This window comes from Vidua macroura, chromosome 15 (genome assembly GCF_024509145.1).
Source record: "Vidua macroura isolate BioBank_ID:100142 chromosome 15, ASM2450914v1, whole genome shotgun sequence".
Taxonomy (NCBI): Eukaryota; Metazoa; Chordata; class Aves; order Passeriformes; family Viduidae; genus Vidua; species Vidua macroura.
Window position 1 is genome coordinate 18,969,207 of NC_071585.1, and position 11,286 is coordinate 18,980,492.

At 51.0% G+C, this 11,286-nt stretch overlaps 1 protein-coding gene across 2 annotated transcripts in view; it reads right to left on the reverse strand.

The window, feature by feature from the left end:
• The window catches only part of PPP2R2B (protein phosphatase 2 regulatory subunit Bbeta), a 63,507-nt gene extending 52,504 nt beyond the window's left edge, over positions 1-11,003 (reverse strand). Inside the window, exons 1-2 of one of the 2 annotated variants that reach the window (XM_053991086.1) lie at positions 10,891-11,003; positions 10,690-10,767 (exon numbers count right to left, since the gene is read on the reverse strand). In XM_053991086.1, the coding sequence (XP_053847061.1) occupies positions 10,690-10,767; positions 10,891-10,900 (88 nt within the window). In that variant the 5' untranslated portion in view covers positions 10,901-11,003. Of the gene's footprint in view, positions 1-8,198; positions 8,328-10,689; positions 10,768-10,890 lie in introns of those variants that run through there. The other variant, XM_053991087.1, reaches the window with a different exon arrangement.
• Between the last annotated feature and the right edge of the window lie 283 nt (positions 11,004-11,286).

Sequence of the window (11,286 nt, forward strand, 5' to 3'; positions counted from 1 at the left end):
TGAAATATCTTTCCTCTCAAGGACAACTACCCTTGAGAAATTACAAAGCCAGCCCAAAAAGGAGAAGAAGATTTCAGGGCAGCCCAAGCAGCAGGGGACTGTAATTCTGCAGGCAATGCCTTTGCTGTGCAGCTGTGCATGTGCACACATCAGGACACAGAACCCTCAGAAAAACATGGAGAACTGTTTGCCTTCTGGGAAGGCACAGGACATCCCTGGTGGCACACAGCAGCCCTGGGCAGACCCCACTCACCCCACATGGGGCCAAGCCCTGCTTCTTACTCTGCACCAGGTGTCCTAGGGCCTGGACCCGCTCGTGCACCAGGAATTGTCACTGCCATCCTTCATCTTGTGAAAATGAGCACCTCTCAGCAACTCTTGACTTTCTTCACCCACGAACTGCAGAGCTCCAGATCTTCAGGCTGGTAACTCTCCTGAAGTCCCCCCAGGGCCCCATCCTGGAGACACAGGCTGCCCCACTGTGGGGAGCAGCAATGCACCCACTGCTCTCAGCCACACGAGCTCTCACACTCTCCACTAAAGCCCCGCAGCCACGATGGGGACGGGCTGCGCCCTGGCCAGGTGCTGAGCACACCTGCCTGCCTGCTGAGCCTGCTAGGCAGCACCAGGAACCCAGTGCCCAGCATCTCTGGCACTGGCTCTGGACACAGAGCCCCCTCCCTCGGGATGCGACCGCCCCCCACCCCACAGAGCACAAGGAGGATGTCCCCCTGCCCACGTTCCCACAGAGCTGGTGCCTCTGAGACCCCCAAGGCCAGAGCTGGACTGGCCAAGCAAGTGCCTGAAGCAGTGGAGGAGAGTGGCTCTGATGGCCACCCAGACACACTTTCCATGCAGGGTCTCACAGCCCTGTTTCGAGGAAACCAAGCCAAAAGCTGCACTGCTGTGCAACACTGCACATAAAGCAAAAGAGCAGCCAGCAGCACTGGAAACGGGCAGGGACAAAAACTGCTGATGAAGTCCACAGGAGCTGGTAAGAACTCACTAATGTAAGTGCTTAATTATACTGCTGAATGTGCATTGCCCAGACAGGAGGTGGCCCATGGCCACAGCCAGCTGACCGCTCCCAGATCACACGCTGGAAGAGGAAACAGAGAAAACAGAGTGCTGAGCTGTATACTGGAAAATGTATTACTAAATGACATGAACTTGCATTTGAAAGGAACTGCTGATTGTGAATAAATCTGCCATATGGCTTTACAAAGCTGAGTGTTTATTTCCCAAATATAGCCAAATCAGCCCCTGACAGCCTGGTTTTCTTTTATAATCCATGGCAGAACATTATTTAGAGTGTAGTATCAAACATGGTTTGTGGGGTGACTGGTGTAACACAAGGAGTTCACAGTAAGAGCAGCATCTCATGTACAGCAAGGACACCTGCACAGCTCAACCACAACGACATATTTAAGGAATTTCAGAGACCTTTTTGGTAACCTTGTTTTGCAAAGCTGCCTGCAGAGGAAAAAAAGGTTAAATCTCAAACAGAGACAATTTCCCTGTTTCTTCCTATTGGTAGGTCATCCTGACCACACCACACTCACCATCCTGCCTTCCCCACAAGTGCTTAAAATAACTCCATTTAAAGGCAGCCACAGCCCGAGATCTGCTCTGAAGCTCAGCCCCCGCCAGCTGCTCTTCCCTCTCACTCTGAAGCATTTCCCTGCAACCTCCATCAGGTCCCTTCCGAGTGGGAGGGATGACAGAAGGCACCTTTGTGCTGATTTAAGCACTAACTAAATATAGACAACAGGGGAACGCTGGGAAGCTACAGCTGAACCCATCTGTAGTGAGGAAAATACAGTCACAGAATGGAAATATCTCCAGAGATATCTTGGAAATGTGCTTATAATTCAGCTTATGCTTTTGTTGGAGCTGTTCGACGGAAATGGAAATGGAAAACTGCGGGAAATCTGAGCTCCGGGAGAGGCCTGTAGAGGCCGATGGTCACACAGGAATTGGATCAGAGGGAGAAGTCTGGGGAGCAGCATCCCGACACAAACTGGGGGAGAAGAAAAATAATTTTCAAAATCCTCCAACGCCAGGATGGAGCATTCACAACTAAAAGTATTTTTGAGAAAAAAATCCCTCAGCGACATTTCGTGTCATTAAAGACGAGTGCTCGTCTCGCAGGGCAGCGCCGGTCGGGGCCGCGGCGGGGCCACTCCGAGCATCCCCCGCAGCGATGTCACATCCGGAGGGCTCAGACCCCGCGAAAGGACGGGGCCGGTGCTCCCAGCAGCAGGCGCGCACCGGGACGCGCCGCTGCCGCCTCCGGCCGTGGGGTGACCCTGCCCATAGGACCCCGCCCGCCGAGGCTGTCGGCGCTCCCCGGCGGCGGGACCCCGCGGGCGGCGGGACCCCGGGAGCAGCGGGACCCCGGGAGCAGCGGGACCCCGGGGGCAGCGGGACCCCGGGAGCAGCGGGACCCCGGGAGCAGCGGGACCCCGCGGGCGGCGGGACCCCGGGAGCAGCGGGACCCCGGGAGCAGCGGGACCCCGGGGGCAGCGGGACCCCGGGAGCAGCGGGACCCCGGGGGCAGCGGGACCCCGGGAGCAGCGGGACCCCGCGGGCGGCGGGACCCCGGGAGCAGCGGGACCCCGGGGGCAGCGGGACCCCGGGAGCAGCGGGACCCCGGGAGCGGCGGGACCCCGGGAGCGGCGGGACCCCGGGGGCGGCGGGACCCCGGGGGCAGCGGGACCCCGGGAGCGGCGGGACCCCGGGAGCGGCGGGACCCCGGGAGCGGCGGGACCCCGGGGGCAGCGGGACCGCCCCCGCCCGGCAGCCGGCGGCAGCGCAGGCGGCGGGGCGGGGCGGGGCGGGGCGGGGCGGGGCGGGGCGGGGCGGGGCGGGGCGGGGCGGGGCGGGGCGGGGCGGGGCGGGGCGGGCAGCGGCTGTTCCAGGTGTGTCTTTAAGCAGAGCTTCGAGTCCCTGCCCTGTCCAGCAGACATCTCCCTGTTACTTTTGTGCCAAGAATGACACAAGAATAGACGAGGGCGCAGCGTAAAAAGGAAGAAAAGAAGGCTTTTATGGAAAGGAAACTTTGGTTTAAATAGACTGATACGATACATTGTTTGATTGGTTAATTAATAAAAACATCTTTCTCACACACTGTCCTGGAGAGGAACAGAAAAGCAAGGTGGAAAAACAACACCTGCAGATTGTTTAGACTAACAAGTTATCACATTCCTACAACTCCCTAACAATTCTCACAAGCCACTGTGAGAAACGATTGCCGTTTCTCTCTCCCTGACCAGGCTGGTATTCACATCTCCCTACAGGTGGGGTTTGTCTCCTGCAAACAAGTAATGTCTCATTTGTTTTTTTAAGATGAAATCTCTAGCTTTGAGGCCTGCAGACAAAGCTTCAGCACAGATCACACACAACGCCCCCAAGGAGTTATTTAAGCAAACCACAAGCATCTCTCATGACCCCCTCCTGGCAGAGCTAATCAAGAGCCACCATTTCAAGCGCATTTAATCAAAACTTTCAAGACTCCAACCTCAGCAGAATCATCTCCTGCTCTATATTCAGTTCTACTCTCTATAATGAACTCCATGGTCAGGAATTTTCCCTTTCTTGGCCAACCAGAATAAAGAGTATTGCTCAAGAGCAAAACCTAAAAGGACAGACTCATCCCAGTTTACTCCACCCATGATGTATGGTCCCTTTAGCCAGCCCGCAGAGCACCCAATTCCAGTTATCACCCTCAAAGTCTGACCAAAGACAATCCCATGTTCTCCACACAAGTCCTGTGGCCTTAGCCACTGCCCACCCCAAGAGAACCTCCCAACAATGCCCTCAGCAATCCTTCCTCTCTCACTCAGAAGGGTCACAGGGGAACATGAACATTAATTTGTTTAAAACAGCAGCTCAGTGTCACACCCATGATTCAAACCAAATTCAACCCCATTCTCTACCCAATAGCTTTGAGAGAACAAACACAAATGAGGTCATGAGCCTGGGAAATAGGTGAAAAAAGCACATACTCTTTAAATAATTAAAACTGATCTCCACATCAGGCCATGTCTGAGCCTAGGAGCTACCAGGATTTTTACTTTTTCTTTCTTTAAAAAACACCTATTTAAGCAGAGTTTTATCACTTTTGGCTGTAAGCTTACAGCAGTGTAAGATCATGTGAGGGATCATGGCCTCAATATAAAAATGTTTATACTATCAGAGCTCACTTAGAGACACAAAGCAATTTTATGTGGCACTGAAAGGTTTTGAAATGCCACTCATAAGAATTAAAATATTCCATCCTGAACTGATGAGAGCACAGTGGGATCAGAGACCTCTGTTCCTGTTTATCTGGCTTTCACATGAGCTCCCAACTCATAGCCCAGTGTTCACATGGGGATGGAACCTGCTCGTACAAGGAGCAGCAACAGACACAAAAATGTTATTTTTTGTAAAAAGCCTTGATATGGGCAGAATAAGGAGAAGTGCAAGGGAAATGCAACCATTGCAGCCAAGGAGAGGTAATTCCAGCTCCTGAGTCACAACAACAAAAGTACAGGTGCACTGGTCATCCCCAACGGAGAAAACCGACCCACCTGCACCAGTGCTGAGCCTGAACAGCAGTGCCCGAGCCTGAGGCTGTGGGTTGGGCATCCCATCACATTCTGAGCAGCATCTCTGGCATGGGAGCTCCCCACCACGTCCTGTCAGGACACAGTTCATCATGTCTCAAATTAAAGCAGCCCAACGATGCACCTGCATCTCTCCTGCCAGCTGCTGTGGCACATCACCTGTCTCACTCCAGGCCCTGCTACAGCAGCGGGGCCATGCTCTGGGGTTCCCTCCCTCAGGCAAGCAGACATAAAAGAGAAGAAATGGGTACACAGAAACAAGGCCTTAAGCTCACTGGGAGAAGAAATAATTTCCACACTGCTTCAGTTTGACACTATGCCTTGTATTTGGGATAGGGAATTAACCATTTTCCCCCTAGCCAAAATCCAGTTCTTTGTGGCCACACAGAATTAACCTCATTTGCTATTAGGGAATAAACTGACCAGGCAGTTGGACTATTGCATGTGGTGCATGTCCTGATAAATGTAAGACCTGAAATTAGAGCCAGTCTGATGTTCACTCAAAAGCAAGGGTTGATGTGGCATTCAGAATGAGAAACTGCAAAATAGCTAAATCAGGATATGTAATTATTGTAGAAAGTTCAATCTTAACTCAGTGTTCTCCTCCATCAGCCTTACACTAATGGCCTCTCTTCATGTAATTATGGACTATTAATTACACCAAACCGTATTTGCATGCTTTTGCAATCACACCATTCCTCTAATTTGCACGCTAACCTGTAGAATTAGGATTGCTGTAAATTTAATTTCTGTGGTTTTCCCTCCAGAGTCATAAGGACTTCCATGAAGCTCACAGCTGCTGGTGCCTGATTAACTCAGGTTGGAACCATTGGAATGACTCACCAGGAAAATAAACCCACTTGTGGTCAATACAGCAAGAACAAAACTGACAATCTGGTGGCAAGTGTAATAGTCATCTTAAAAACAAAGGCAAAGTCTCCAAACCAGAAAATTGACTATTTTAGGTTCACTCCAGGCAAATGATTTTGTGTGAGGGCTCTCCTGCATGTGGACAGAGGTTTGCTCTGTGCCAGGACTGAGGGCAGCAGAGGAGCCTGTCGGCCCCCAGGCAGCTGGTCCCTTCACCACTCCATCCCACTTCCAAGCTGGCACCAGCGACCAGCAGCTTTGAGGCACATTTGAAACAGTTCCCAAGCAGAACCTTCCTTCGTGTTGTTAACTGGCCTGTCCTACTGATCCCACTGAAACCTGACCACACTTTCTGTGGTTACCCATGGAGGAATCTGCTGTCTGGAGCATCTGAGGAAATAATTATTACTTTTTACATGCATCACTCAAAAATATTTAAAAGGCCAAAAGCCTAGCCTAGAGGTGCCCCTAAGGTAAAGAGCTTAGTTTTAAGGTGCCTCTGGGTGAGCTTCAGTCTTAAAGACCCCTACAAAGCTAACAGTCTAGCTTAAGGGCACCTTTGAGCTAAGCTTTTGTATCAGCTCTAACATAAGCGACTCAACATCCCAGCTTTCATGTCACCTCCACTGGAACCTCCTAAAATGCTGGTTCAGAGCCTGGACACAAATTGAGAGATGTGAAAAAACAGAAAATTGTAAAAGGTTTCAGAGAAAACAAACAGAGAGTTACCTCCGGGCTACTGAAACGCAGGCATCGCTCCACTCTTTGGAGCATTTGTGAGCCAGGGTACTATCATACAAATATTCTGGAAATTATCATAACACTTCCAAACAGGAAAAGACACAGGAGCTACTCAAAAGATGACGGAGGAGTTGCTGTGACTTATCAAGCAGCAGGGATCAGAATTCACCTGTGCTTGCTCTCTTGACATTCAGTGTGTAATTTGGAAGTTCATGTAATTTCTGAAGATCCAGTGTAAATTCTGTTTCAGCTGCTGCAGGGCAGACCTGGACTGCTGGCAAGAGGAGAGCTCCCCACGGCCAGCCGGGCTCCCTCTGCCAGCCGAGCTCCAGTCGAGCTCGCCACGGGCCGGGCGGTGGCAGTGGGCACAAGGCCGGCACCGAGCCAACAGGCACCACTCGTCCTGTGCCCTCGGGACAGCTCCGGAGGCTGTGCCCTCTCTCGGGGGTGCTGGAGCTCGAGGACAAGGACTCTGTGTCCCAGCGGCAGGCGGAGCGAGGCTGCCCCGCGGGCCAGTGCTCGCCCTCGCTGCGCACAGTCCCTGCCCTGTCTCGGCAGCTGCAGCCCAGGCAGAGCCCCAGCACGGTGCCAGCCGTTCTTCGGGGGCCTTGAAAGAAACATTCATTGCCAAATACATAATATGTACCCCACTGCGTTTCTTAAAGCTATTTATTAAACTGCCTTTTCAGGCAGGAGGCAGCTCTCTTTTTGGTTTTGCTGATAAGTTAGGGTGGAACAGCGTCCTTTAAACTATCCAGACCTCAGTTTTACTCCAAGTTTATCATATGCATCTAATCATGGCCTAAGAAAGAGTGCTGTTCAAGTTTCATTCTTTCTATATTGTTTGCTATGGAGAAGAATGAGTAGCACACCAGTGTGACATTTTTCTTTAACTCTTTTCTTTTTTCCTCAGTCCTGTCATATGACCTCCCTTAAACAGCACACAGGTGTGCATCCCCACTGAGTTACTTGTTCCCATACAATAGTCGAGAAGTGACATGCTCAGGATATCTTAAGGAACTGTACTTTTGGACAAAGTCAACGTGAAAACAAAAGAAATCTTAGGACAATTCTCAAAGAAAGAAGTTCAGAGTCAGATATCTATTTGGATAATCTGATCTGCTTAGAACTTCAGAGAAACTTTAAAACAAAAAAGTTTATACTGTCTGCTTGGATTGAACTATAGCGACCTGATAGCTGTAATAACTTAGCCTGGAGTGTCACTGTCTGCTGCCAAGTGCTCCTTGCTTACCCCTTCCATTCCACACCCTCAGCAACCAAACATCCCTCCAGCGTTTGCCTGGATTTTCCTCTTGGGTCAGGTTGGCAATTCAGTCGTGTTCACAGACTGATGGGTCTGCAGAAAAACTAGATGACAGGGTGATGGTTTTCATCATTAACTGATTTTGATTAGGGCAAATGAGGAAAACCGCTGTGGTTCCCCACGGGGAGCAGCAGTGCCGAGAACGTGAATCCCACGGCGCTGTTTGGTGCCTGCGGATGATCCGTAAACCCGTCCGACAGCTCGCACACTGCGTCACACGGGGATGAATCCGCAAGAATGGGCTCTCCACTGCGAGAGTCCCACGGAAGTCTCGGCAAACACAGTCCCGCTACTTTGCATTCCTACGATGGAAATGCAAAGTTGAAACACTGCTGAGAACATTTCCTTTTTCCCAAATTGCTGCAGAGCTGTTTCGCCAAGACCTGGAAACACGCTCTGCTGACGGCGGGAGAGGGGTCGGGCGATCGGAGGCGGGCAGAGCATGGCAGGATTGTTCCATTTCCTCGGGAATATCCGGATGCATTTAAGGCCACATCTACAAACTACCCGGACTGGAGCCGTGCAGCACCATCACCGCAGCTGCCGCGCCGGTCCCTCCCGCGGCTCGGCGTTTACCGGCGGCCCCGCCGGTGCGAGGGAGGCACCGGCCGCGTCCGCCGCTCCCCGCCCGCGGCCCCCCGCGCCCCGCGTACCTTCCGCGTGGCAGCTGGCGGAGCGGAGCGCGCCGTGCGGCCGGAAGAGGTACGGGAGGTACCGCGAGAAGCATTTCATCTTCCGCGCCGGACCGAGCTAAGACACCGACCGATAGCAGCGGGGAGAGCGGCACCCCCGGCCCGCGCGGGGCGGCGGGGCTGGCCGGCGGGGAGGGCCGGTCCCGCGCTGCCGGCGGAGCGGAGCGGAGCGCCCCGGCTCGCCCGGCCCGGCCCCGCCGCCGCCGCATCGGGTGCGGCACGGCCGGGAGCGCTGACTAAGCCCGTCCCGCCCGCGAACACACCCCCGGCGCCCCGCTCCCGGCCCCGCAGGGAGCCGCAGAGCCCCGGGCCCGGGCCGCCCCAGCCCGCCCCGCTCCGCCCCAGCCTCCCGCGACCGCCGGGAGCCGCCGTCGGGGCCGCGCAGGGCGCATCGCACCGGGACCGCATCCCGGGAGCAGCGGGGCCGGAGGGACGGACGCGTGTCCTGACACTGCCGCACGCCCGGAGCCGAGCGAGCCACCCCCGCACCGCACCAGCCTCCGGGAAGTTTCACCTCTGAAGTTCGCGCTAATCCGTTTTCTGCAGTAGACTCCTAATAGTCAATATATCAGAAAAAGGCAAGGTCTCTAAAACCTGGTTGCTTTTGGCAGTACTGAAATGTAATTCAAAGCACGGTGATATGACAATGGCAGTCAGTAACGTCATATACTTAACATTTAACACTGAAATTAGTGTTTGAGCAGCTGAAAGATGTCTCAGGCCTCCCATCTATGCACAAGGGAGCTCATTCATTCCCACAGTTGCTTTAGTTAAAGGATCCATTACACCCCTGGTTTTATCGGGACAAGTACCACGGACTGTGACACCATTCTCCAAGTTAAAGCAAGGAACAAGGAAAGAACAAAATGAGGTGGTTTGTGTAGATCTGTTTGTGCAGCTTCTGTGTGGATAAGAGCACACAATTACCACAAAATGAATGCAGAATTATTATTGGCAACATTCAAAGTATCATTTGAAAGCCAGAATGACAGTCCATCCTGCTGAAGGAGGTAGGCTCTACTACATTCAAAGATACAGAGCATTGTAGTAAAAGTAACATCTCTTCTCACCTGACCATACACAACGGTGTGCTTCCTAGTCACTAAAGAAATCACATTGTGCAAGTTCAGGATGCTTGGATATTAGCAAGAGTTCTGAAAGTAAAAATTGTGTTGCAAAGACTAGAATAATAGTAACAAGTTATGGATAGGCTTCTGATGAAGGTGAGGCATCTGTAATACCACATTTATGACTTAATTCATCTACACACATTAGTACCTATGCACATGTACCTTCACATACCAACACAAACCAGCACAAGAACCAAAGCCCATCCCACATGTAACACTTGTGTGAGCTTCCTCCTCAGTCATGGTCATGCTCTTTGTGCCTGTTCAGATTGAATGCACCAATGGTATCACCTTTTAATTACTAGTTCTACTGAATGCAGCTTCTAAGTATTATTCATCAGCCTTTACTGTTCTGTGAGCCCAGATTACCCCAAGAAAAAAACCGCAGGAGTCCTTTCCTGCCATCATGCCTCTGAGCTCATCCACTAAGTCTCCAGTGGTAAAAAAATAAAGCTTATAGCCCTCAGCTGATAAGTGGTTACATTAAGAAAAGAATAGAGAGCAAGAGAGGCAACCTAACATTTCATTAATCCTAAAGTAGCAAACAAGTACTCCTGACCAGTTACAATGATCTGCAGATTCTACAGTAAAAGCTCAAAACACTTGTAAATAATTTTTAAAAACCCAAAACAACAAAATGAAACATCAGTAAAAAAATATTTTGGCTTTAATCACTATGGTGGTGTTTTTCTCTAGAGATTTAATAAATTGTTCGATATTCTTCAGAGTGTAGTGCCCCACTGTAGTCTCTAGAGATTACAGACTGAAACTCTCTTCTGCAAAAGCAGCGTAACAGAACTGCCACTGAAGCAGGACAGGTGACAGTGCTCCAGGCAGAGCTGCATTTCCACCACGAGAAGTCAGAGCTTTGCTCTCAGAGGCCTGGGCTGACTCAGTCCTCTTAGTCTCACAAGACTGTGCTTTTTAAAAAGTCATCACATTTCATGGACCGCAACAAAATATAAGGAGAGTGTCTAATAGTCCATCTCAGTTCCAGAATTGATTCTGGTAAAGGTTATAGTGGGAGAAGCTGTCTCATAATTCCCTGAAAAACTCTAAGTAACAGCTGAAAACCAAAAGAAAATTTATTTCAGAGGCTATTGATATGATTAAGCTATAATGCCTTAAAATGAATTCTTGGATCAATAGCTAATTTAAGAGGCCCATCTCTTTCAGATGCACAAGTACATAACGAGGGCATGGCTTAGCTCTGTCCCTGCAGCTCCCAACAGCACACAAATGACCTCCCTGCACACCAGCTAGGCAAGATGTATGTGACAAGCTATTTTTGGTCACAGCAACAAAAGGAAAAATAAACTTACATTCTGTCACCCCAGCATCTATATTTCCTTTTACTTGACTGAAGCACCACAGCACATCCTGCATGAGGCTTCCAAATCCTGCGAGGAAAACACATTCAGAAAGAAGATACAATCACATTGGTACATAGCTTGTCCTTTTTTAAATGAATGCATGTGCACACACAAGGTGCAATCTCTGCATGAAGATAAATATCTGCTCACCTGGTGTCATAGTTCCATGCAAAACGCAGAGCTAGCACTGCAGAGCCAAGAGCATCGTGCCTGCCTTATGAATCACCCTCTGTTCTCTCCGTGCCGTGGCAGGGCTGTTGGGAAGTGGAGCCATCAGAGTCAGTCCCCTCCACATCACTGGCAGCAGCACAGAAGTCAGGAGGCCCTGAAGTCATGGTCTTTGTCACAGCCTCCCTCCACCAGAATACTAATGCTCCCAGTCATTCCCAGCACAGTTAAAGAAGGAGCGAAACAGGAAAAAATAACTGCTCCTACTACCACAAGAATTTTTTTTCACATTTGTGGTCAGTGTAGCTCTGAACTGCTTGGCAATGAACCCAAACAGCACGGAGCTGCTTTACAATACATTATAACACTTTCCTCAAA